Below are 27,427 nucleotides of genomic sequence, written 5' to 3' on the forward strand. Positions count from 1 at the left end.
AGGAGTGCTTTTAAAGTAACACAGAGTCATTACACATGCAAGACGTCCTTGCTTCTTGAAAAGAAAAGCAGTCCTCCTCCTTTATAGGAGGAACGCTTACTTATCCAAATCCAGTCCTCTTCTAGAAACGCAGTATTCCTTTGTGTACACATTTATACAGAATGGTCATGGAAAGGGGCAGCTGTAAGGCAAACAAATGACACCTGCTATTGGACTAAAACCGTTCAAAATAACTTTATAAATTCTGTCACATTTCCGCTTTGTACATCAGTTCAACCTTGTCCCTCAAGCTTGTTACTGAAAATTCACGTTTGCTTTTTGTTTCATTTTTCCTGAAAGGCAGACACAAAACCAGCCATCAGTGCATTATTTACAGAAGTGCAACATAATCTCCCACCCCCAAAATTAAACTTTTCACTAACAAGATATTTCCAACAGGATGTAAATAAACACCACGGGTTGAGCAGTGTTTCTGAAGTCAATTTATAAAGGTTAGCTCATTTCTGCAATCCCCAAATGACAGAGCGAGTAAAGCTTCGCTCATCACCGAGCAGGCTAAAAATACCACATTTCAAGTATTAAATTAGAAGTTTCTAAAGACAATCCATATTTTGATAAATAAACACAAGGGAAACAGTATATAGCTCTCAATATACTGTATATGAAAAGTGGTGTCCAGTTTCAAACTTCTAGCAAGACAGGTGCACGGGCCAAAAATGTGATCAAAATAACCCTGAAAACGGTAGCAATCCGGGAGTCCCAAACATTAATCTCTTCTGTGTTTCCCCTGGAATTACTCTGCTGGTCTGAGGCGTTTGATTGTTATTGAGTTCTACATCTGTAGGTAATCAAAAAAAAAAAAACAAACCCAAGCTCATTCCCATATGGAAACAATTCAAAAGTAGGTTCAGCAGATAAATCCTATTATAATCTTGCTTCTCTGCATATTGTTTTTGATGAGATGTTAATGCAGATCTGTTATTTCTTCTGGAATAATGTTCTCAGTTCATAAAGTCCAATTCAAGTCATTCTGGCTGCAGCTTACTCTCAGTTTTCCACTTCACGTGCATCTTCACCATCAGACTTCTTATGTTTCCTCATATGTTTGTATTTTTCCACATATGCCTTCACCAGATTAGCTACCTTCATAGGGTTGATCTCTCCGCTTTTGCTGTGGCAGATCTACAAGAGATTAGAAAAGGCATTCAGTCACTTAATGGTATTACAGCAGCTCAGGCAGACAAGCAGTGATCAAGAAACCCTGAACTTCCCAGGAGAAGTGATTCCTGCATAGGCTCCTAGAGTCTCAGACCAGGACACAAAGCAGAAGACTCAACAAGAATAAGACTGTTTTCAGCCAACATTAGGGTAGGTCTAACCCTCTATGTTTGTCTGTAAAACCTACAATGCATCTTGGACTAAATGCACTCGGGAAAGTCATACCAAACTCTTCCTCGCTGTGATAACGGCCATCCGTGTTCTGTCCTAAAGAGTTCAGCCTCTGTTGCCTTGCAATAACGAAGCTTTCAGCTCTGATATATCCAAGTGTCAGAACAACCTGGCATGACGGCTTACACATCTCTGCGGAAATCATTAAGTCTATCACTACACCCACACAAACTGTATTAAAGAACACCACAGTAGTTACGATCTAAGACTAGTTAAGAAGTCCCTCCAAGAAAACAGAGAGAGACCCTGTAACCCTAGCTGGCCTTCTTCTGCACAAGTAATATTTAGCCTCAAGAGCAGGACACTGTTGTACTCCCACACCTCTACCGTTGCTCAGGATGAACAGTGCTCACTGGTAATATTTTACTTCACGCATTCCAGAAGCGGCCCGAGCACTAACTGAATGCATCTCTGAAAGCAGAATTATTCATTTCTATCACGGGCTTTTCTGTGGTTTCTAATTAACATACCAAACTGCACTGCAATTGTCCAGCAAATCCTATACAATACATGGTAAATGAGTGTTTATTTCCCATTTTTCTGATGGTTTTGAGGAAGTGATGTTCAGATTGAAAGAAAGAATTTGGCAGTTTTGAGGGCCCATTCCGAGGTATGTAGGGTCTGTTCACTTTCTCCCAAAGTACTAAAACCTTAATCATTGTTCACAGGGACTTTGGCTGCAACTGGCTTTGCTCAGGTCTTCTACAAACTGGATTTGCTTTTCATGTTGGTCACGCAGAAGATGTGAAATTGCAGACATTATCTCAGGAATTGTTGTTTATGATGGAATTTCCTAGTGATAGCAGGAAGCCAGAGCAGGGAGAAAACAACAGTTCTCCATGGTACCATTTAACTGCCTCAATCGTAATAGCATTAATTGCTTTCACAAGACAACATGCATTTGTCTGCTGATAAGGTATTTTTTTAGCCACAATCTATTCAGCACTAAGATTTGAGACAAAAGTCAGCGTCAGCCAAATTGCAAAGCCCTCTTCCAAAGTTCAGGGACATCACAGGCGTCCAAGGAGTTAATACACAAAGTATTTTCTAACTTTAGGAGTAACAGCTTGACAATTCAGGCTGAAGTTCTTAACGAAAGAGAATTAACAACTCCCTCCCAAGGCACGTGCCATGTAACACTTCAGCTCAGGCAGCTTAAGCTTCAATGTTCCATGTTGCTGACAACATCTTACAAAAGGGACACCCTTGACAGCTCTCAGTGGCACTGCTCAGTCCTGCTTGGAGCAACTTCACCACAAGACTGTAGAGTCCAGGTCGGAGTCCAAAAATCTGCTATTTCGGTAACACCACGTACTTACTGAAGCTTGCAAGTGCAATCCAAAGTACTGCCACTATTTTATTACCTGCACGGCTCCTCCCCTTCACAGTCACCTCACCTTTTGAACAGCTTTTCGAAGAATGTTCTTATACTCCTCCTTTGTAATCTCCCTCTTCTGGTAAAAAGGTTTAATGGCAAGTTTCACTTCTTCCACAGCCCTTTCCTGCATGTGAAGCTTCTTCATGTACTGCACAGCAAAGAGAAGTTCATTACCTTGTTTTAGCCTGGGAATACTTTCAGAATCTATTCTTCTTAGAAATGCTCAGACAATGAAAATACTCATTTCACCTTTCAACAAACCAAGAGCTAGCCTCAAAGCAATCTCCTTTACTGTACAGTGCAGTCTTGAAACAAACCACTCTTCATGCAGTGAGAAAAGCTTGTTTTGTGCAACATTATTCTGCCTTAGAGAATGTGTTTTAAACAAGCAAACACAACATCTGCTTAATTTTCATCTCCTTCTTCCCTTCCAACAGCTCTGGAGTAAACATACATCAATCAAAGAGGCTGTCAGAATCTAAAAGCAGCAGGTCAGAGGCATAAATATAAAGCTCTGCATAGCTCTAAAGGTGCTCTGACATAAGAGCATACTCTAATAAAGACAAATTCACAGAAACTGCTGCTGAAATGGAGGTTCAGTCGAAAACATCTCCTCACCAATTTTTTTTAGCTTTATGGTAGAAAATGGAATAACTGGCTAAATAACTGTTCTTATGTTAATGTGCATTGTGAGTTTACAGCAGATGGTCCGTACAGCAGATCCAAAACTCAGCAGCAAGGGACTAGCACTGCTAAATCTCCAATGCTTTTTCACTGCTGATTAACAGCAGGATACAGTCCTACCTCTCCATAGGACTGCCATGAGAATTGATGCTCATCTCAAAACTGAAGAAGAGAGCACCGGGCATTTGGGGTTTCAACATTCTGGCTTTCTGAAAGCGACTTTCAAACATTCAAGCAAGAAAGTTTCAGAACTGTAAGGATAAATTAGCTCCTTTAACCCCTCTCAGAGAGGGTACAGAGAAAGTTACAAAATCTAGCTTTTATAAAAGTCATTAAAAACTTTAAAATTTCAAATAAGCAGCTTATTAATATATTGTTTCTAATTTCTAAAGAATGGGTAATGCCTTAATTAACAGGACTGTGGCCTGCATGTGCAATTCCAGTTACGCATTTACTACTTGAGAGCATTTACTCACTTCCTCATTCTTTGTTTTATCCACTGGAGGTTTCGGTACTTTGATCTTTTCTTCTGCATTTCCAACAGAAGCAGCTTGAATTCCTGGTTCAGAGGCAGTAGCCAGGCTGCCTGGCTCTGGAGTCAGGCTCTGTCCTGCCACGCAGCCAAGTGCTGGCAGGCTGCCCTGCATGATGAACTGAACCGTGGGCTGGCTGACAGGCGCGTAGGGGGGGAGGCTCGAGGGCAGAGGTGGCGTCAAAGGTAGGTTTTGACAGAACACCTGTGAAACAGAGACCGTTTTGTAAATGCCTGTCCTCAAAAGAGAGCATCAGATTGGTATTTTCAGAGCAATTTTTATCCACTGAAACAGGCGAGTCATTAGTAGTGTAAATCAGGGAGGCTGCAGTCCGCCCCTCAGCTAGGTCTCTGTGCGCCAGGAACCAGCAGGAGCCCCGCACAGCATTTCACTGGTGGGCAGCACAGAGGCAAGGCCTGATGGCCCAGACCAATGCCAACAGGCCATTTTATTTTTTATTTTTTACAGCCTGATTGCAATCAGCGAGATGCTCAGAGCTTTTCAAGCAACACGGTTGTTCATCAGGGAAGTGCTGAAAATGGAAGCTGCACACACAGTGCAGAATGAAAGGGAGATGTGCTTCTTCAGCTGTAAGAATCACTCGAAAGATTAAATGATTAGAGGATTGCTGAGGCGTATGGGCTTTATGAAATGCACTGCACGCAGAGGAAGGCGAGCTCTGCCATGAGGGGAGGGTGTTGTACAACGAGGGCACAGATGGGGTGGGATGCCTTCCATGACACTGGGCTGTCAGAATAGGAACCAACCTGAGAGGAATCTAGATCAGGAAACATAGGCTCGGGAATCATATAATTGGTTGGAGGAGGCTCATTTAACTGCACCTGATTTAATGTTTGGTTCAAGTCCTCTGCCTTCCAGGCCCCTTCTTTTGCTCGCTGAAGTTTGTAAAACGGCATCCCTAGGTTCCCCAAGAGAAGGAAAAAAAATGAGAACCAAATAAACCTTGTGGGTCAAAGATTCAAAGCAGTTATACATAAAAAACCAACAGTGAAGATGGTTCTAACAACAAGGCTGGCTATTAAAGGACTGTTTAGCAATCATCAACATTTTAAAGCTGATAAGAGAGGACTTATCATCCACTTGTGCAATTGTTTTTTAGTGGGTTTCTGTGAGAGGAACCAATGAGAACCACACAACTGTCAATACACATAGCACAGGGCACCCGAGTCGAGCTGTTCCGAGCAGCTTTAGCTTAGCAGAGCTCACAGGAGCAAGCTGTAAAGACTTGCAGCACTGCTCAGTTTTGAATAATCTTAAGTTCTGAAGGATAAATCATTCTAGTTAAACGCAGGAAGCATGGAACACAGACTGTCAGTTCAGAGATCAGGTTGCAGTATGTACTTCACAGCCAAACAGGTTGCCACTGGCTAGCCGAGCTGCTGAAGTGACAGCAACGATTCATTAACGTGATTCACCTCGTGTTTTTGGCAGGTGCAAAACGCAGGCTTTCAGGATTGGGAGCCATAGCATCACCCCAGCTCAGATGACAGAGCTATTACACTTACAACTTAAGCCGGGCACCTAAACCCTAAGACTTACGCAGCCTGCTCCAACTGCTGCTTGTTTTCCCAAAGAGACTTACGTGGAGCTTTTCCAGCAGACAACGCACCGCCCTCTTCCTCTTGAAGATTCCAGGTCACTCTTTTCACCGGTGCTTTAGATTTCAACATGGGACCCTGAGGTACCACCTCCAGTTCAGGTTTCGTGAAATCACTGGTTTTCTCCGTTGACACAAGGCACTCATCTTTAACCTCTCTCACACAATCTGTTATTTTGCTTTTGGATGAGCTTTGAATTGGCTCAGCCTCAGGCTGAGCTTGCACAATAACCTCTTTCTTTGGAGGTGGCTCCATCAGAGGCGGACACAACGCAGTATTTTCTATTTTAACTGTAATCTCCAGGTTCGTATTGCTACAGCTACCAAGTAATGCCGGATCACTGTTAGTCGTTAATCCAGTTTCAGCCAAAGAATCCATGCTGCCAATTGGAACACAGCTGTTTGTGATCTCTGGCACAAGGAATGTGGCTTTACTTGCCGCTTCCTCACAAATGGGCTCTACCTTTATAGTTTCTTGGGCCTCTCTCTGTTGAACAGAGGTCTCAGCCTGTATTTCCTCAAGTTTGACGTTGGGTTGGATGGTTATGGAAAACTGTTCTAGTACTAGCTCTTCCTTTGGCTCCTGTTTGAAGGAATGGGATTGCTCTGGACAACTGGGTATATTTTCAGCTGGAGGCTTTTGATCTTTTTCCGGCTGGGGAGGAAGCGAGGTTTCTTTTGACCTGTGTTTTCTTTCTTTGGAACGTGATCTCGATCGTGGTCTTTTTTCTTTTGACTTGCTGCTTTTGTGTTCCCGAGATCGAGATGCAGACCGAGACCGAGACCTCCACTTTCTCCTCTCTCGAGACCTGGATCTTGACCTCTTTCTCTCTCTTGACCTCAAGCTACTGTCTTTTTCATACCTCTCATAGCTTTTGTCTCTCCTGTGTTTCCGCCTCTTAGTCCTTTCAATGCTATTTGAGTGGGAACGATCCCTCCGTCTAGATCTTGACCGAGACCGCCTTTTCTTCTTCCTATTTTCATAAAACTCAGAAGTACTTCCCGGACTACCTGAACGTGACCTCGATTTCCTTTTCTCCCTAGACCAAGAAGATTTTGCCTTTTTATCCTTAGTTTTATCCTTCATTTTCTTTTTTTTAGATCGCTCATGACTGCTGGAGCGGTCAGTAGAAGACCTCCTGCTCTTGGGTTTCGAGGTGTGTGTTTTGCTGTGCTCTTCTCCACCTGACCAAGACGTAGATCTGGAACTTCGGTCCCTCGAGCGTGCTCTGCCCCTAGACCCTGATCGGGATCTCTTACGCTCTTTGACAAGTGCCTTTTTCCTCTTCATCTTCTTCCTGCTCCGGGAGCTGGAGTTTGAACAGGATCTGGAACGTGATCGCCTCTCTGTTTGTTCTGTCTTTTGGACTTTTTGCTGCCCATCATTCTTTGAGGGACTTTCTGGTTCTGGTTCTAGTTTCACACTAATATTAGGTCTGATTAATTCTTCAGCATTAAAGAACACATTGGGGCCCTCTCTACCTTCTTCCTTTAAAGGCTCTGCATTAGAGATTTGCTTAACAACAGAAGAAGTGCAAGGACTGCTTAGAAAGTCTTCCTCATCCATATTGTCTCGTTCCTCTGTATCAGAAATCTGTTCTACAATCCTGCTTTCTGCCGGCACTTCTTCATGAGACTCTGTGTTACTAGATGGTACGTCAGATTCAGCCCCAGACCCAAATATATTTTCTACTGTGTAAGGAGTGAAACGACGAACAGTTTGAAACGTTTGAACTTTCGGATTTTCAATAGAAATAGTCCTGGTAATATTAGTTAGTGGGATCCCTGAGCCGAGCCTTTCAGGACTACTGCTTGCTGAACTCGAGTCTGACCCTGTTGGCTCAAAGGGATCGTATATTTCACTTTTGACTTGCTTCTTCTTAACTGAGAAAAGAGGTGAAGGAGTCTCTTTCTGTTGCACTTTGTCATCCACAGGGCGGAAGGTGTTACAAAATCCTGGGTTAGACAGTCTGCTGGAAGGCCCTGCATTTCCAGGAATATTAATTTTAAAACTCTCAAAAGAGCTCGGGCCTTTGCTCCTCGAAGTGCCCAGAAGTGATGAACTGCTATACACGCCTGCGTTGGTAGAAAAAGATACCCCGCTTGTGCGTGTTTGCTGCTGAGATTCCTTTGCATTTGACTTCTGACTTTCCACCCTGCTGCCCTTTCCCGGCTGATTAGCGCCCTCTTTACCAGTCAGCTGGGTTATACAGGAGCTGGGGATGTCGCAGCTTTGGCTTCCTGTGGGTTCTGGCTCCACCTGCTTGCTGCTGGTTTCCTTTTTAATCTTTGGTATCCTGGGAAGCTCAAAGATGTCAATTCTCTTGAGAGGTGGTTTTAATGGTTGCCTCACAGTTACAGCTTTAGAACCAGAATTCAAGTTACAGCTCGGGGGCTTTGAAGATGAATCAGTGGGGGCAAAGTTTTTAGAGTTTCCATTAAATCTGGGCATTTCATCTGACTTGGAGCCATGCCCACTCAGGCTACCTATACTGTGAGTCTGAACAGACCTGGGCGTCATTGAAAATTCCGATTTTACAGTTGCCTTTTCTGATGTAGTTTGTGCAGGGTTTGCTGCGGGCTCAACCCTGCTCAGGGAGGGTGAAGGCGATGAAAACAAACTTGATGAGGTGGGTCTAGTGCGAGTATTCAGTCCCAAGGAAACTGAAGGTCCAGCAATGGAGCTGCTTGCCATGGTCCCTGAGTGCACTGTGCTCAGCTGGGGTTTACGTCCTGAAACATCATCCACTCTTGAGTCTTTTGTTGATTTTCTGTGAAGGGGAGCTATGGCATACAAGCAAACAATTAAGCCTTTCAAGACGTATTTATCATTTTTCCCCCCAACATGAAAAGAAGTACAGAGGTAATTATTTTAAGTTCCATTTTGGTTTGTAGACATACCACACAGTAATAAGGCAGTCCAACAGTTCTTTTGGTCAGATGCACAAGGGTTACTGTCAGACAATGGCACCTTTGAGGTAAATGCCAATATTTAGGAAATAAATAACTCTGTTCTGTGGGTCTCACTAGATTTGCATTTATTATTAGTTGCCAAGCAATAAAAATGACTAACATAGGATGTTATAGGTTATATACGACTATATAGTATATAGGTTATATACTACAGAGCACGTACTTTTGAAATAAGACCAGGGTGGACGTGGATAAAACAGGCTAATTACAACAGCAAGTGCCAAACCCTTACCTGCCTTCTTTGCTGTCAGAGAACCATCTCTGTTGATGACCACATCAGAACTACTCATCATGAGGAAGCTCTGTCCAGACAGGATACTTCCCAACAGATCAGGCACGGGGGCAGCTTCCGCTTCTTGATCAGGACTCAAGGCAGGTACACTGCTTCTGCATGTTTCAGAGGGGTTACATTTCCTTTACTCTTACAGCACTTGTTCTCTACACACACATTACATTAAAAAGGAACCAAAACCAAGGGCATAAACAAACAGAGGTCAGCCAGGGAAGCTCACCGACAGTTTTGGCTTCACTAGAATAAATCTGCTCCCATCTCTCTCTGACAAAGAAGTTGAAGTATGTACTTCTCCCAGGAATACCACCAGATTGGTATGATTATGTGCTTCCTGAGACCTTTGGTAAGCAAATGCTTTTCATCTTATTTAAGAACGATGCTCACTTTGTTACGTATCAGGACAGCGCATTGTTCAGTGCTACACAGAGGTACTTCCATCCCAGCTGTCTCTTCTCCCCACCAAAACAGGATCACAAGTGTGTTAGTCAGACCTACACTACTGTCTAAAAAAACCTGATGCAACTTAAAGAAGTGTTTAGCATCAGTTGTTGGAATACACATCGGTGCCTACCAGTAGGGTAGGTACACTGAAAAACAACAGCAGTATGGGTAACGTGTGGGATAACGCAAACACTCCCCTTTATGCATTACACAATCTTAAGAAAATAGCTTTAACTGCAACGTCTCTGGGCTTAAAGCACGGTTTTACCAGATTCTTGTTTTATGAACCATTTGGGGGGGGGGGGGGAAGGGGGGGGTTAAAAAGGTTTGAGCGCTTTTGGTGGTTTCTTGTTTTTCTTTGCTTGTGTGTTTAGTGGAGTTCTGGGTTTTATGTTTGTCTTAAAAAAATAGAGGGGTTCAAATGGAACCAACAGACTTGGCTTTTCCAGGGAGCTATACTTCATTTCTGTACAACAAAGCAAGGTTTCCAAACCACTTACACCAAAAATCTGTAGCATACAATAGAAAGAGAATATGGGGGGGCTAAAAGCATTGGCCACCTAAGCCGGACGAGGAAACTCACTGTGGTTCAGGCAAATCAAACCTTTAGAAAAGCTGAATTTCAGCTGAACAGTTCTACCTTCTGAACAACATGCTACTCGAGCTACTTCAGAGGACGTGCAAAGCTTCCTGGAAGGCTTCCTTCAGGATGGAGATAATATATTTCCATGGTAACTTGGGATATTTCTGTACCTTTCCTATCTGAATCCCAAGAAACAAACCTTTGCCTTAAGTCAGACGCACGAGAAGACAGCCATGTAAATCTCTTACGCCCTTCAACAGCTTAAGATGAGCTCTCTGCATTTCTCCTAGTCTTCAGCTCCCTCAGCCTTGCAGTTTTCCACGACTTGGTTGGTACCTGCTCCAGGCATTTTCCTCACCCCCGTTCTCACCATGTCCCTCTCCCTGTGCCCTACCTCTCTGCACTGCATCCTGTGCCCCAGTCCTGAAACCCCACTGGAGCTGGTAGTGGCAGGCACACACACGTGTGTGCATGCAAGTACACACAAATCAGCTGTCAGACAGCAAAGCAGAGCAATAGTTCAGTTATAGACTCAAACACTTCCTTCCAATTTTCTGAGCTCCAACAGACGACAGAGGAGTAAAGTGGTGTGGCTACACCCCTCATTCCCTCCTTTGGATGTGCGACTAGCTTCCCCTGCCTTCCCAGATATGGGAGCAGGGCTTTTTTTTGTTTTTGTTTTTTAAAGTTAATGAGACTAAGAATTGTTTAGTAACCCCACTAGTATGTTTGAAATCCCAACTTGAAAGACTTACAAAATACGTCTGGTAAGAAAAAAGTTAAATAAGAATGATCACCTGTTCTTAAGAGTCATTACACAGTTAAAAAAAATAAAAATAGCACTTGATGGATTTTTACCTGGGAAGTCCTACAGAAACAGGTCTAGCTACAGGACGGTGAGACCTCAGAGCTGACTGGGAGAGAACTCTCCTTTTGGCACTCACTGGTGAATCTGGATTTGCTGGAACCTCTTCGTTGCTGTGGATAAAACACACACACACAAACCTTGAAATTACTAGCAAATTGATGAAGCAGATAATAAGATTAGGCCATGTACGGTTAGAGAGTATGATACATAAAAAAAAGATTTGTGCCATATATTTATTTTCTCTTGACTAATAAGTAGAAGTGTGTAACAGCAGTTACTGTGTACTGTTACACAGCAGAATTCTACATTTGAATCTTGTGAGAGATTTTTTTTAAATATTAAATGGGTAGTTTCCTTCTAAGAGACTCTCAAAAGAGGTCTGCTCAGTAGAAAATTAAATTTCACCAGCAATAATTCAGATACTCCCTCACCAGATTTCAGAGCAATATAAACTATGGCATAGGGAGATTCCTCCTGAACTTAAAGCACCTGGAAAAGGGGAGATGGGGAAAGGAGAAACATCAAAAATTCCGCAGGTCCACTTAATTCTACACAGTCACTGTTTATCATATAACAAAAATGATAGCTATCTTTACTTAAAGTAAACAAACAATTATTAGGATTTGACTCCTTCACTCTCTAGCCTTTAAATAGCCTCATAGATCTTATTAAAGATTTTCATGCGGCTTATTTCAGCAAACCCCTTTAAAGAAGGCTGATTCTTTAAGAGCTCAGCAACTCAGCCAAGGAGGGAAGAAAGAACAGGCACATCATTACATTATTGTGAGCTGCGCATCCAAAGTCATTTTCAGGTGTGAGACTTACGCTCTTTGTGGAAAGTCACAAGCTCCTTTCCAAAATATAATCCAGTACTTGAACTTCACCTCTATCATAACATCCCAGGTTTCAAATACATCCATGCACACGTGCAAACAACCCAACACTAGTGAAATCAGCTTTGGATTACGGTCAGGGACCTGGGATCTTACCTCTCATAAGGATCCAACTCATATGGATCTCCAAACACGGACAGAGAAGCTGCACCAATGTCTGCCCTCATCAGACCAAGTGAGGGCTCCGTTGGTTTGTACATGGAAGGAAGCGAGGCCCCACGCATGGGTTTACTAAGACCGAGAGTTCGTGCAATACGGGAGCGAGTAGTAACCTCATTTTTTACCTGCACAGATACAGAGATGGGTTACTTGTATGCTAGAGGCCGGTACAAAGTCTTCACTTAGCAAGTACAGTGATCAGGTTACTACTGTCAGCAGCAGAAGCGGTACACATTTATTTTCTGTGCTTGCTTTAAAGCATTTATGGAACTTACCACAGCCTGTACGCCACTTCACACAGAGACTGCATATATTAACCTAAATGATCAGACGAGTGAAATTTCTACAAATCTGTAAGACAATCATTCAAAATTGACAATTTCTTACTAAAGGCTGGGAGGTCAGCTGTCTGTAGACTGTAACCTCTAGTTAAGGTGGCTGAGGACAGAAGTCAGGCTGGTACAGAGTATTCACTGTAGTTCCTATGAGAACACTACCCACAACTGAAAGGGATTTTGTGAGCCCTTACATGTACTTAACTTGGTTTGCAACAACACAGATGCAAATTTCCATACTCCGTTAAAAGAAGTGGGTGGTGACAATTTCAGCTGAGCTTACATCAGTACCGAGTAAACATGAGAGCTTAATGGTAAGAGCATAACACGAAGCCTGCAGGACGCGCTTCAGTGTGATCCCTGCAGTTCAGGCAACGGGATTTGTTAGCAAATCCAGCAAGCCTGCTTGGAAGTTGCAATTCGCTTCTAGGTACATATACTTTCCTACAGTACACCGGACACATCCTGCACATACTTCCACCACAAAAAAAAACTACCTGCTATCATTTCAAGACAGTGTTTTTCCATTGAATATCATGATATAATCCTCTGAGAGATAAAATAGCAGAAAATTGGCAGATTCTGATACTGGCAGAGACTCACATGCGATCTTACTCTTATCTTTTTCCCTCTTCTCTTCTTCATTAAACGCTTGCGTCTCTTCAGCTGCGTCCCTGATGTCTTCTTCCCAACAGAGGATTTTGTCTGAGTTCTTTTTTTGCCTGCTACCTTCTTCCTCCTACCTGATGGGACACAAGACAACCAAGTACCTGGCTAAATGCTGGTGCTATGCTGTACCCTGCACTCCCCTTTTCATACCCCCTTGGCACACAAAGCAGCTGAAAGCAATCTACCATGTGCTGCAGCAGTATAAAACAATGCAGCAGAAAAAAGCGAAGACGTTAAGATTTATTTAAAAGTAATCTTTACGATGAAAAGACATTGGGGAGGGGATTACACAGACCTACACATGTACATACGCACGTGGCATACTTCTGTAGCTGCACAGGTGCGGCAGCACACAGCTGCTCTAAAGTATTTGGTATGACTCAGGCTTATTTTCCCAAAGCTTTTATTCTTGCAGATAGGAGCCACAGAAGGCTTCTGATGCCCTTACCTTTTTTTCTTTTCTGTCCTGCAGGAGCCCGTGGTGTAAGAGGACGCTGGTAAATGGCTGTGTTCAGGCCCGCTACAACTGCCTCAATTGTTTCATCCAGAAGAGAGGACATGAGGTACCTCGGCACGTGCTGGGGGGGATTAGAAGTTACATGATACAGGTATCTAAAGATCAGCAGCAAGCTCGGTATAAAAGCATTTGAAAAGAAAGTGAATTGAGATTCAAAAGAGAAACACTTACAGCAGCTCAAGCTGCCAGTAAAGCAGTTATGTCACTGTTCTCACCTACTGGTTGTTGGATTAAGGAGAACCTGGCCTTGCCCTTCAGGCTCCCTCACCATCACAGGCCATGGCTAGCTCAATGCCAACTTTGTAAAAAGAGTACTCCCACTCGGCAGAACTTTCACAAGTCCACTGAACCGACCTCTGGCCCATCACTCAAGGCATGATGAGCATGAGGACCAAAAAGCCAACGCAGCACGGATACCCCACAGAGGTTCCCATTCCTCTTCCTCTCTACACAAAAGGGTCGATCCCATTTCGAATATATTTAACATATTTGAGTTAAGTGTATGGATGCTGAGGCACCGGTTCCTTCCTTTGGTTGGAAAGAGGTGACAAGCAGGTTTCTCTCAAAAGCTACGTTAAGCATGTCATGTCCATGCCAACCATATTCCTAAAATGTCTCTAACCCCCCTCCTTCCTTCTAGCAACGCTACCGTGACAGGACAGACATTACAAAAACCTAAGGCACCAATTTCAGCCTGTATTAACGGCTATAATAAAGACCATTTGGGTTTCGCTAAAGATTTCTCTCCTCCAATTATAATGATTTTGATGACAGATTCAACATGTATACTCCAGAGAGCTAATTAACAATCTACTGTTCTTCCCGACCAGCAGGAAAGTAAAATGACAGAAAACCTACACATTTTCTTGCCCAGATTTTGGCATTTGTTTTGCTTCCCTCCAGCCAGTCTTCAGGAAAGTTATTTTTCTGCCTGAACTTACAGAATATAAAAGTGTTGCTCGTGAATTTGAGGCACTTCACAATCCTAAGTGCATTTTCTTTTTCTTTCTCACCTGATCATTACAACTGGATTATAAGGGAAAGCTTAAGCCACCAGACCTCTCACCGCTAACTGTCTTTTGCCAGTCTGTACTTCACACTCCAAGGAGAGCCTCTGCACCTAACCCAGCCTGAAATCCACAGCCGACTGACCGACCTGAAGAAACATTTAGTTTTATCCACTCTTTTCTCCCTTTTTTTTTCTATTTTCCTATCTTTGAAAAAAAAAAAAAAAAGACAATACAGTCAAAACCAAAACAACATATTATTGTCCAATGATAGAAAGCTTATGGAAAATTATGGAGCAATTCAGGCTGGACAGGATGAAGGGGTTCCCTAAGGAGGTCTGACCTTTCTGTTCATGGCTGTGACAACACTAAATTCAAATGAGGTTGCTCAGGGCTTTCTCCATCTCAAGGTATTAATGAAGAACCAATTAACGTATCACTAGTCCCACAGAGGTTATTTACAGGCTCTACTAAGTCACAATATGTTCCTGTGCAAATTAAGGCTTCTTATATTTATGGAAGTGAAGGGTAGGTACTTTGGCTAAAGCCAAAGGGGAGGCCAGGCAGGAGATCCCCGGTTTGAAAGTGCTCACTTTGCAGCACAGTAATTGTTACCTACAGGATCCCAATTATTTCAGACAGCGTCATCTCACCCATCTCGATTTGTTCAGTAGGCAGTTCCATGAGTAAAGGATTTCAAGTACCTCAGGGATTTGGGATACTCTCTTGCATAGATTCTGGGCAACCTATTAATGAGGTTGAATTCACACCACCACATCAGCAAGGACACTAGGATTTGGGTTTGCACTGCTTAATAGGAGGCTAACTGTCAAAAAAAAAATACAACTTAATATTTTTTCCCCTCCGGTTTGGCTGAAGGTGGCCAACAGGTCCAACTGCTACAGGGAAGGGGGTAGGAGGATAAACAAGCAAATCCACAAAGGTCAAATAAACAGGCACACTAAAAATAGGAATGGTGCGCAAATTATGAACTAACATCTGCTGGGAATAAGAATATAATTTTGCTCACAACCGAAATAATAAAAATGCAGATTAAGAGAAGAAGCTACTACAGATTTCAAAATAGAGGGAATCTTGCTTGTGTGCTGCAAAGCCACTTGTGTTATGTCCCAAGTAATAAAAAACAAGAACTCCACAACTACTGACCATTTTGCTACGGATGGTCAGCACTCAGACAGACAGATGAGCTACTTGAGGGGTGGGATGCATTTCAGCTCTTCCACAAGGTTCTTCCACAAGCTCGTCAGCAAATAATTCTAAATACCTGGATTTGTTGTGCAGTTGTTATCCGGTTTCTGTTCACTGTTGCCCTAACTCGCTCGCTCTGCCGAGTCCTGGCTATAGCTCGGGTTCGGACGTGAGGACGTAGCCTGCTCGTGGTAGGAATAACATCAGCCACGAGGGCAGCAACCTCTTCTTCACTCACATGATCTGTATCTTGAAAGAAAAGATGCCCAGGTCACTTCTCTTCCTACAGGTGAAAGCATTCGAGAATTCTGGACAAAAAAAATCTGCATTCCCCTTCTTAAGCCAAATGGCCTCCAAACATGGACACAATCCTCTCAAAAAGAAATGAATACAGGCACCACCAACACTACTGCAGGCTGCAACACAGAAACAAGGTTTTATACGTAAAACAAAATGCTGCCACCTTGGCAATCTGAGGTCAGGGTGCTAATAAATTCTTTGCAGTGTAATACAATGCAACTGCACTAAGGTCCGGGGCTAGCTTCAGGAAGGTTGAAGAACGCTTGTAAGAAGAAACGCCATAGGTTTTTTATTAAAATTTGGATTTCCAGCTACAAAAACCCCTTATCAGTCAACAGGTTCAAGAGAAGAATGCCCAACAATTATCCTAAAGCAGACCAAACCAGGGGTTAAACATCTCTTCAAAACAAGACATGCTTCACAGCATTTAAGTCAGGAGAAACTTGTTTACTTTTATTGCACACCACCAAACCCTCACCTGCAGCAGCGCTGATCCCCATGGGAGCACAGGCTGGACAGAACCATTCATCTACAGGGACTTCACTCAGAGGTGGGTTAAGGCATTCCATATGATACCTTGAGAAAGAAAAAGAAATAAAACAAAAGTCAAACAAAGTCATCCTTACCAAGGGAAAAGAGTAGTTTACATCTAACCACAGAAAAGATAAGACAATAACCCCAAGTGCAGATGCATTCTCATCAGCCTGAAACTACAGTCTATGTTATCTTCTTCTACCATTCTTCAGAGAAACGATGCTACCTGATAGTTGTGTAATGGTCCTTGATTCTAGTATGTATTTTTAAATCATTTTAGGCCCAAATAACACCCTGAAAAGTGACTGGTTTAACCCTCATGGTGTGGTACGTACTTACCATTTGAACTCAACAAGTGTTCAAACACAAGAAGTGGCCAGAGCCAAGACTAATGGTGGCAAAGAGAAAAGAAAGGAGCTAGTGGAGCTCTGACACCATAGACAATCTGGAAACAACATCGATTTCCTGAGAACCAACATGGCATCGCTGTAACTGAGAGTTATGCACGTTTTACTTTGCATGACTGGGCACCGGTCAGCTGCAATGCCTTATTATGTTGAATAAACGCATTTCATCCCTCCCCCACAGCTCTTGATTAAGAAAACAACTAGTGATAAGGATTTCTGCACAAGAGGATGAACTAGGTTGCAGAGCACTGTGCAGCTGGCTGCCTTCATACACCTGCTGGTAGTCTGGAGACCAACAATACTGACTCTAAAACACCATCTTCCTGAGGACTCTGCTCATTCTCATCAAACCTCAAAGGGAAAGAAGAGAGAATGATGCTCCCTCAGGCATTTTGAAGTGTTTTCTACCCAAAGAGAAGCTATCCTGGAAAGCCTTTTAATATTACCCAACTTTGGCTCCATAAGTTGCTGTATTCCACTTTCAGCCACTAAATTAAAACACACACAAAGCAACACACATTAGTAACCCAGAATTTCTAAAGCAACTCATCTTCAAGTTACACTGCTAAGAATTCAAACAGACTTCCCAATAAATGAGATGCCTCCCATCAAAACTGAGTATATAGAACAAGTTCCCCAGCCAAGGAACGGTGGGACACACACACACACAAAAAAACACTGCAGAGAATACAACTGTTAATTCACCTCCCACCCATTGCTCCAATTTCAGACTTTGTCTTTCAAACCTGTTCTATGAAGTTGTGATTATCTCAATTCGCGACTAGATTGCAAAACCTATTACGTTTATGCTAAAATGTATTAACTCTAAACACAAAATGGAATACCACGTCCCTATTGCATAGAAGAGCACATCTGAGCAGATGAGGTTTTACACTCTTTCAGAAACACAAGAAGATGAAGCTGAAAAATGATGTTTGCAAAAAAATCACTACGTTAGAGTAGCAAAGTATTTTCCTTATCTGGGAAAGGAGAGCTCCTTCTCCAATTGCCAGCTACCAGGTATGAGATAATTTCCCTGAAGTGGTATTCTGACAAGTAATATTGTTCAGGCTGAAGTCATAACAAAAGTCCTTATAGCAAGAGCTTTGTTACGCACATTTTAGATTATCCCTGGGCTTTCTGAAGGCGCATTTGAAAACCCTGGACACTGGAAAACCTATTGCAACAGCTATTTAAGAGCTCCCCAGATATTGAAAGAACCCAATCACATACAAAAACATAACAAAACTCAACGCCAGACCTTATGTAAGGGTAAGGTGATATTTGCTTTACAAACAACCCAGGGGTAAATTGATTTTGTTCACACTCATTCTCTCAGTCTCATTTACATGCACTCGTGTGCCCACCCACTCACAAGCACAAACACTCCGTGCACCCAAACACTCTGGCCAGGATTATTTCTGTGCAAAACAGCAGACAAAAGACATCAGCAGTCAAGTCCTCTACACTTCTCTTGGGCTCTTTGTGACTGCTGGCAGTGATGAACTGGTTTCAGACTTCTTTTCTGGACCTTTAGGGAATGAACGGATGCTTTGGGGAATCTTCTGCCTTACTATTTTGTCTCAGTCCTCACAAATCGTAAGAAAAATGAGATCTATGGAATTCAGGAATTTTGGCCACAAAGCTAGCCCTGGTTTTCATTTTGATACCCATCTTCAGGCCAATTTTTTAAAGTGACAGAAAAATCAGGACTTTACAGTGTTTCTGAAGCCAGTACTACTTTCCATATTCATGGAAAGACAGGATGACTCCTTCGGCTATAAGCCTGATGGAAAAAATAACTGATGAAATTTTCAATCCAGTGTCAGGTCAGAGAGGACGTGAAGGAACAGAACCAGGGTTTGAAGCAAGCTATTCCACGTTTTCCTAGGTATGCTCTCAGCCACGGAGAGCTAGTAGAGACTGCGAGTTCTTTCTTCAGGAAGCGCTTCCAGAGGTGCTATCACCAGAAGCCAAGCATTTATAAACAAGTTATTTTAAGAAAATTATATAAAAATCAAAAACTGTATCAAACTTGAGTAAAAATCTAGGGAATTATTTAGAGAACATATTGAGAGAACAAAGGAAAATCTGTGAGTCCGAATAAGACTTATGAAACTTCGGAAAGACCTAAGAGTTCAGGTAAGACTTACGAAATGTGTTTTTTTCCCCCAAGTATTTTAAACTGCACTTGTTGCTCAGTGTTTTGATGACATGCTTAACAATATTTAGTGTTCCTGATTGCGTCTTTTGTTCAGAAGGTGAATCGATGCATATGGAGGCTACAGAACACAAATACAAAACCAAGCTTACCAGTTATCTTGTAAGCCTGATAAAAGCCATTTTTAAGAGATTATTTTACCAATTCGTTCAAACAATCACCTCATTTTGTTCAACAGGGGACTTCTGACATCAAATTGACAGTGCTGCAAGACTGATTCAAACAGTACAGCAAGTTTAAACTCTAGCAGGAGACTATCAGCCCAAAGTCACATATAAGCTCCATGGTGCCTCTACTGAGCAATTTAAAAGTTATTTTATTTTTCCAGGAGGAAGAAAAAAGATGTCAGGTAGACACAGAATTAAGCAAGACTAAAATAATCATTTAATAGATGTGGCTATGCAGAAAATACCTCTAAATTTCATGAAACTGTAAATCCCGAGCTCTTGCACGCGACATTAAAGCCCAGTCAACTGGGACAAGTCACGCACCTTTTCAAGGAGGCATAAAGAATGCAAATGTCAGTCATACAGGTGCTGTACTCTTTTCGCATCTTTCTTACCCTGCATCACAGCCATCGCACAGCAGCAGGCGATCCTCACGGTCACTTCTGCCACACACCTCGCAGAAGGTTGGATCATCCTCTCCATCGTTACCCTGAGTTTTTGTGTTCTCAACAGGAATCTGGATAAAAAAATGGGATTCATGTTGTATGCAGAACGTGCCACTTTTAAAATCCCTTGTCACATGAGCAGTAACAGCAGCAAAACCCAAAAATGAGTGAACCAAGTGGCCACCACATACCCGAACCTTCATTTCAGTTCATTCAACACATCTCAGATGCGATCAAATGCTTTATGAGATCTATTGAACTTGTCTATTTTCAGACACTGACAACCATAGAAAACTGTCTTTTAAGAAGCAGAGGAATCAAAAGTTCCTGAAGAAGATCAAAAGTAGTCAAACAAAAGAATCCCAAAACAAAACCGAAGAGAGCAAGCTTAGCTTACCCCCCAAATTAACATTTATTTAAATCTCAGTAATTTGTGCTTCTGTTAAAATGCAAATAATAATAAACCATCAGTTTATGAAGAGAACAAACTCATAGATGCCCTCTAAAACCTGGTTCGTTTCAGATACTGATTTAACAAGGGCAATGACGGCTCTTCAATATTCTTTTGTAAGAGACCATCACCACACTCAACCTGTGCCTTTACGAGCTCAACTGCAGCTTCCTCTTCCTCGCTCTCCCCTTACGAACCCAGCTGCTACACAACAGAGCTGGTAGCAAGACATAAGGAACAGGTCAGGTACATTTAACCCACATTGTTCCTGTTGGCATTATACAGTACTGCAGGACACTGGGCACTTTCCCCACAGGAACTGGCTTATCAGCGTAGAACAGCTTAGAGGCAAACTATACCAAAAATGCAGTTGTGAAAATCCTTTCTGCCTTCTGAGCCAGCATCACGCTTCAATCCACACACACTAGTGTAAGAAACGTGGTTAGAGATGAGGAAAATTTATAACAGTGCCTTACAGGGAAATCTCAAATCAGGAAAGCTACCAAGTATCAGACACACGTGCTAAAAAAGTAAGCCTTTGAATAGCTATTTTGTGGCTATCTTGTTGTTTACTACAGCAGAAAGCTTACCTTTTTTAAGATTTTACCACCAAAATGCGCCCGAATGCTAATGTACTTAAAGAGAATTCGATCCACTGGACAGGAGTTTGCATTCTAGAAGGAAACAAAATATTTTTCCCATACAATTAATACACACACCTCTTCATTCGATTTCTAAAAAGCGAAATTTAAATTATTCATGTGATAAGCATTAATGTAGTAAGCATTTTAAAAGCTATTGGTATTGACATTTTAAGCATTTAAATCTAACTTATCTGTCAAACAACTTTTTGCATCAGAGAAGACAGTTTTTTTCAGAAAAGCATTTATTATATCATTGAAATCATTTCATTATTATTCGATTGCCAAAGGAATATCAAAGTTCTTCCAAACATGGCCTTGAAATACGGCTCACGTTGGAGGAAATTTTATTTCTTTGGGGAAATGAGCAACCCGAAATTACCTGCAAAGCCATCCAGTATCTCTGATTTTAATTACCACTGGCACTGTGTAATTCTCACCCTGGACTACGATTATAGGAACTAGGCAGTTAGGAGACAGTAACTTTGACTGAAAAATACTGAATTCAGAGCAAACTGCTGATTTAGTAATCTTCTGTGTCTTTCCTGGGTTTAAATGTTCACTGTTGCAACAGACCCTGATCCTGCAGTCACAGCACAGAAGTTAGAGAGATAAATATATGTCTACACGCACAGAGAAAACCAATACTGTTGGTGTCTTGACTTGAAAACAAGATTTTTAGATGCCTAGAAACGCACTTGCTCACGGTATCACAGCTTTCAGAGAACAAAACACATCAGAACGGGTACAAGAAGCAGATCCACACTTCTCAAACATGAATCTGGCATATAAAACAGTCACTTAAGTCTGTGCAGAAAAGCTCAAGGAAGCAAATATAAATATTACAGGGAACTGTTCTCACGAAAGAAGAACAGCGTGATCGGACTGATGAGCAGAGCGCGTCAGAGGGCCGCAGGAAACCGAGTCCAAGCAGCTCACCTTCGACCACTCCACGATGCAGTCCAAGCAGAAGTAATGGGAGCAGTTCTCAGGAGTCCCAACGGCCTGATCTCTAAACGTGTTGAGGCAAATGGGGCAGTTTTCGCCATCCTCATCAGAGGAAACGTTCGCTACATTTAGGCATGGCTCCAATTTCAGAGCATCAGTCATTCCTTCCCCAGCAGCCTCAGCTTCTTCCTCTTCCTCCTCCTCGTCATCTTCGCAATCTTAAAAAGCGAGAAAGGAAAAAAAAAAAACTCCAATATGCTGCAGGGCTTCAGCAAGGGGAACAAGCGCAGGGGGATTCGTAAGGGACGTTAGCTTGTGGAGAATTCCACGTAAGCTTACTTTACAGGTCTGCAAGGGCAAAACACAGCCTCCCCAGTTTGAGGTAACAGTTTTTGCTGGTTTTTACTCCTCCCCCCCAGATCCCCTTGCTAAAAAGCAATGGATTACCCTGGCAAATAAACAAATAAATAAAAGCCCAATAATGTGACTAGTCTTGCAAGAGATTAAAAGGACAGACAGCAGAAAAACAACAGGTTACCACGATGCCAAGATACCACTGAACATGGAGCTTAAAAATAAACTATCAGGCATCCAACTTTTCTTCCAGTTATTAGACGCTCCAGAAAACAAGGCACAGCAATACACTTGCCTACAGAAGAACAGGTTGAAGAGTTCACAGGTAAATCACAGTTTTGAGGGGATTTAGAGTGCCTAGCTGGAGACCGCTCAGAGAAGCTCGATTTTGAGTAAAATTCATTTTAAACTCTCATCACGCGTTACTGAGAGGTGTTTTCATTTTTAGTACAAAATACAGACACGTCTTAGTGTTAAGACTGTGAAGCTGTCAATCTCAAGAAGCAATGAGAAGTTATGTAGAAACATTCCCACTCGAAAAATAAAAGACCAAGAAAACAGGGCCTGTGTGTTTTCTATTGATTTTTCCTGGCAGGACATAGGATAGATCATTCTGAAAGGTGGATTAATTAAGCTTTTTGGCACCTTGCATCAGCTTTTTAGAACTAGTCTGTGTTCAAATCAGTCTACCTAGGGCTTGGAAAACTGTGCTCTTTCTTGCCTTCCCAACAAGCTTCAAAATGTGACAAAAAACTTTGTTTATCCACTTGAGCAATTCAGTTTCAGAAGCACACGCATTTCAGTTTCAGAAGCATATGCATTTTCAGTAAAATTAATAAATTCAATAATATCCCCACTCCTTTTTCCAAAGGAAAATTGGTTGTCTTCTTCCCTCCTCCCAAAGCTTAAAAGCAATCCTAATTTCTTTCCAGAACTCCCCATCACGATGTTCATTTTCGAGCAAACTGCCATAAACACACTTTTCGTAAGTGAAAAAAATTTTTCATTGCTGTAATCCCAACTTTTTTTCTACTCATGCCGGGGCTCCACCACTGTCAGTCACTCCTACTGCCTGTAACTACACAGGTTTAGCTAGTGGATAGTCTTCAAACATACAAATGCTATAAACACCTAGAGTCTGGGGAATGTCCGCGTTTATTACTGTAGGTTCTGGGCATCACCCTGGCAGAGCAGCATGGATTTACGTTTCATGGTTACTTTCTGGAAGGAAAACTTTCATCTCGCTCTTCCTTCAATTGTTAACAAAATATCTCTGTTGTGCACGTTAACGGCCTTACCTTCTAATTCTTCATCTTCACTTTCTTCTTTGTCCTCCTCACCTCCCTCCTCCTCAGAGTCATCTTCCTCCTCACTCCCGGTGTCATCTTCTGATTCGCAGCTGTTCCCACCGTTGCTTTCTAAGGAAGAAAAAAAGAGGGGAATTTGAATCACGAGTACAACACCAGAATTCCTGCTCAGGACATTGTATAGAAAGCGAAACCCCAGATTTCCTCAGCGAGCTTCTCAGTAGCGTCAAAGCCAGCAGCTCAGAGCAACTCAGAGAAAGCTCGCCAGCAGTTTGAGATGCAGCCTTCAGAAGTCAAACGAAACATTTTTCAGGGAAAGAGAAAAATGGTCACAACTACAGCTTCACTTCTTTTGGGAGGTTAAAAAAAAAAATCGGCTCTCAGACCTCCACCTAGAAAGGCGGACACGCAGAGCCTGCGATTACCTGTTTCGCTGAGGAGTGCCAGACTCTGCCTTTTGCCCTTGCCCAGCGCGGCGTTCTTGTTTATCAGCTCATCCTGGCTGTCATCATCCATGGCAGGACATTGGGAATCCGCTCCCTGCAAGAAGGCAGACGGGGGTGAGGCAACACAGCACCTAAGCGAGCGCAGAGGGTATCGCTACCGCACAGAGCGACACTTTGCTCTTCTTATTTTTCTTCTGGTTAGATCTACAACAACGGAGGGTCTGGCTTCGTGCTGCGGGAAAGCAGCTCTTACAGGAGTAGGACGAAGGAAACCCCTGCTTAGTTTTCCCAGTTTCAGGTCAGAGGTGGCCTGAAACCAGCCCCTTGTACAACCCAGCGCAGGGGAAAGATTCAGCTTTGTCTTGGATGACCAAAAAAAAAAAAAAAAGCATAACCACACCTCCCCACTGAAGGTAGGAGAAGAAAACGTGCAAACGCCAAAACCATCCTGCGTACTAGCTGTAAAGAGCAGCATCGCAAGGGGCCAGAGGTCAGTCTGCCCTTCGGATGAGGGCTAACGGGACGAAAAGTAGACGTTTCAAACCGAGATACTTCATCCTGCTCAATCCAACCAAAACGAGAACAAAGAGGATGCGTTTTAGGTCTTTTTCTAAAAAGGCCTTTTCACAGCTCCGTCGTGAAATAGGAAAGCCTCAGAGCACACAACCGCAGCAAAGAGGCCCCTTCACTGGGCGCATATTAATGCGATCAAATTAATTGCTGTGCATTAGCAGACTGGCAATAAAACCGACAGATACCGAGAGACGGCTCCTGATCCAGATCCATACCGACGGCCAAACCACAGCTTTCAGCACGCGGTGCTACAAAGCGTCAGGGAAGGAGGGTCGGGGTCGCCGTTCCGTAACCGAGCCGTGGATGAACACCATTAAGCGACACTTACAAGGCTTGCTGCCATAACTGCGCATGGAGGAGAAATTGGATTCTTCTGCAAACGTGGCAAAGAAGTTTCGGGTGCTCTTCTCCCCCTCTCCCTGCTCTGCATTACGCAGCTTGCATATTAAAGTCATTTTGGGAACAAAACATTATGTTTTATTCAAGCTCTCGAAGCACATCCTCACTCGTTCGCTCCCTTTTTTGAGCCACGTAGCACAGCTCTGCACTGGAGAGCCTTAAAAACGCAGGCTTTGCTAAGGCGGGCTGAGTTGTAAACGCAGCCTTCACTGCTCAGGAAAAAAGGCTACAAAGATCAAGCTTCAGGACGAGCGGGTTCCTGGTCAGGGTTTCTCCTACCTTCGGCGAGAATCCTGCCTAAGCAGAGGATTAAACTCCTAGCTGAATTCGTGGCTGTCAACGGGAGCGCTGAAAAATGGTTTTCGTTGGCTGAAAACACGCAGACTCATCAAGAGCCAGTCGCTGCAACGTACCCAAACCAAACTGGGAAGAACCACTGGTTTCCACCTGGCACGCGCCACTTCCAGCAGCGCGCACGGCTGAATTATGCAGAGGGAAGCCCGCTCACATAAGAGCCTTCCAAACGGGAGCTCATGAAGCGAGTGGCGAGGCTGGAGCCGGGGAACAGCGTGATCTCGCGAGGGGTGACTTGGGTTTGTCCCAAACCTCCTCATTCGGCAGGAGGTGGGAACACCTCTGTGACCCCCCCCCGCCGCGTCCAAGCGGCCACGGATCTCCCGAGCCCCCGAGGAGCTGGCAAAACCAGGTGGGGTTTGCCTCAAGGTCTGTGCAGTTAAAAAAAAAAAGTCTGATTTGATCTGTGGATAGTTCGAAACAGGTGAAAAGGAGTCAGGCAAAAATGAAGGGAATTCGGGATTTTAAGCTTCAAACGGTGAAGGTAAATATCTCAGCGCGTGAACAAGCTTCTCAAACCCGGACAGCTGCTCTCAAGGAAAAGGGAACCGAGGCGGGCTGTGCACTTCATGCGATTGCTCGTCCTCCTATTATTTAAGGACAACAAGCAGCACTTCCCAGTTTTCCTTCTCGGGGGAGACATTTCAACATTTACGACACGCGTCAGGGCTGCCCAACCCGTACAAAAGCGCGGCTTTCACCCCAGCCCCTATCCTCCCTCCACCCCGCCAGGAGCTGGGAGCAGCAGATACCAAACAGACCCATTCTTACTGCTAAGTGAAAGAGAAAAGCTGCTGGAGAAGGAGCTTGCGTTCATCCCCTTGAGGCCAACCTCAGCTGCGCGCCTCCAACACAAGGCCAGGACGTGCTGGAGCACCACCCCGCTTCCAGGGCAGTGCGGAGCACTCTCCTTGAGCCGCATTAGCCGTTTCTGCTTGTTCTAACTGAATGCTTCCTCCAGAAGAGGGGTTTGCCAGAGAGACACCCTGGCTTTCTAAAGCCCCTACGGACTGCCACAAATGGGGACTCCGACCGGCCGTGAGCACGCCGCAGCCAGGAGGGAAGGGCTAGACACGAGGCTAGGTCAGAGGCAGGAGATCTGCTGGGCAAGGCGTTTGTTTTAACCTGCGGGAGGGGCGCTGGGGACGGTGCCCAGGCAGAGAAGGAGCCAGCTGGGTTTCCTCACTGAATGCTGATCTAATTCCAGGGGTAATTACTGAGCAGCTTTGTTCCGGAGAGCACTTGTAACTAAATTGAAGGCTACTAAATATTCCAACGTGCACTTGCATTGCCATAGCTGCTTTGTTATTATTATTTCCCCCCCCCAACGCACCCTTTTCTTTCTTAAATTGACCGATGTCACACACCTGGAATCGAAGCCAACCACTTACAAACTCACCTGCTACGTTAAAAGTAAACAACAACAAAAAAAAGAGTTGTAAAAGCCATTCGTGTACACAGGGTACCTGCTGTGGTGTGCCTGGTACCTGCCAGCACCCTCCAAACGTGGACGTTAAAAGGGGCTGTGCAGGGACAGCAGGCACCTTAACGAGAGCCCCATCGCCCCGTGCCAGCCTAACGCGCCCGGGAAGCTTTAAAAAAAGCCCTCTAGGTCTGACTTTCGGTTAGACTTCGCCCCGTTTACGCTACAAAAGAGATTAACTCTTAAACACCGGTATCAAAACCGCCCGTGCGACGACTTTAATCACTTCGAGCCCTTAAGAACCTACCTGAAAATTAACCCCGGGGTGGGCGCGTTCACACACACACTCCTCGCTCCCTGCCCGAAACCCACTCGGCCTCGGGCCCGGCACCCAAACCTCCCCCGGAGCCTCCCCGGGAGCTCCCCGGGCGCAGCGTAACATAAACCCAACCCCAGCAACGCGTCCCCAGCGCCCCCAGGCACCGAACGCCGCCACCGGGGGGGCTCTGAGGGGGGATAAATAAAAACGGGGAGCGGGGCGGGGACCCCGCGAGGCCTCAGCACCGCGGCCGGACCCCGGGGCCCCGTTCACAGGGCCCCCAACCAGGCCCCGGGGCCCCGGTAACAGGGCCCGGAGCCCCCCAGCCAGGCCCCGGTGCTCCCCCCGCCGCCCCCCGCACTCACGCAGGAGAAGGCCCCGGCCCCGGGCCGTGCCGCCGCCGCCGTTCCGGGAGGCACGGCCGGAAACGCCCCGGGAGCTCTTCCGGGTCGCGGCCCGCCGGTGAGGGGGGACGGGAGGGGGGAACGGCGGCGGGAGCGAACCACCGCGGGCGTGGGGGGGGGGGGGG

General features: G+C 44.1%; 1 protein-coding gene across 3 annotated transcripts; it reads right to left on the minus strand.

Moving 5' to 3' along the window:
- Window positions 1-219: 219 nt before the first annotated feature.
- On the minus strand, window positions 220-27,427 carry PHRF1 (PHD and ring finger domains 1). Of its 3 annotated transcripts, none has more exons than XM_050711280.1 (18): window positions 27,264-27,427; window positions 23,810-23,924; window positions 23,376-23,495; window positions 21,715-21,941; window positions 20,725-20,808; window positions 19,633-19,754; window positions 16,387-16,484; window positions 15,685-15,857; window positions 13,324-13,453; window positions 12,810-12,949; window positions 11,809-11,996; window positions 10,810-10,929; window positions 8,868-9,022; window positions 5,648-8,446; window positions 4,812-4,963; window positions 3,988-4,248; window positions 2,847-2,975; window positions 220-1,182 (listed from the first exon to the last, which is right to left on the minus strand). In XM_050711280.1, exons 2-18 carry the CDS (start codon window positions 23,898-23,900, stop codon window positions 1,048-1,050), a joined length of 5,124 nt encoding a protein of 1,707 aa, XP_050567237.1. In that variant the 5' UTR covers window positions 23,901-23,924; window positions 27,264-27,427; the 3' UTR covers window positions 220-1,047. The 3 variants fall into 3 exon arrangements, with proteins under 3 accessions (XP_050567237.1, XP_050567238.1, XP_035408201.1); XM_050711281.1 differs by having other exon boundaries at window positions 12,822-12,949; window positions 27,264-27,405; XM_035552308.2 differs by having other exon boundaries at window positions 4,887-4,963; window positions 12,822-12,949; window positions 27,264-27,382.

This window comes from Cygnus atratus, chromosome 5 (assembly GCF_013377495.2).
Source record: "Cygnus atratus isolate AKBS03 ecotype Queensland, Australia chromosome 5, CAtr_DNAZoo_HiC_assembly, whole genome shotgun sequence".
Taxonomy (NCBI): Eukaryota; Metazoa; Chordata; class Aves; order Anseriformes; family Anatidae; genus Cygnus; species Cygnus atratus.

Excerpts from the sequence above, each read along its gene's own strand:
- PHRF1 (XM_050711280.1), bottom strand. The coding sequence starts at position 23,900 with ATGGATGATGACAGCCAGGATGAGCTGATAAACAAGAACGCCGCGCTG. Across the intron at positions 16,485-19,632 it reads TGCGATGGCTGTGATGCAGG|GTATCATATGGAATGCCTTA; the intron begins GTAAGAAAGATG and ends TTCTTTCTCAAG. Across the intron at positions 12,950-13,323 it reads AGGACAGAAAAGAAAAAAAG|GTAGGAGGAAGAAGGTAGCA; the intron begins GTAAGGGCATCA and ends GTGTCCCATCAG.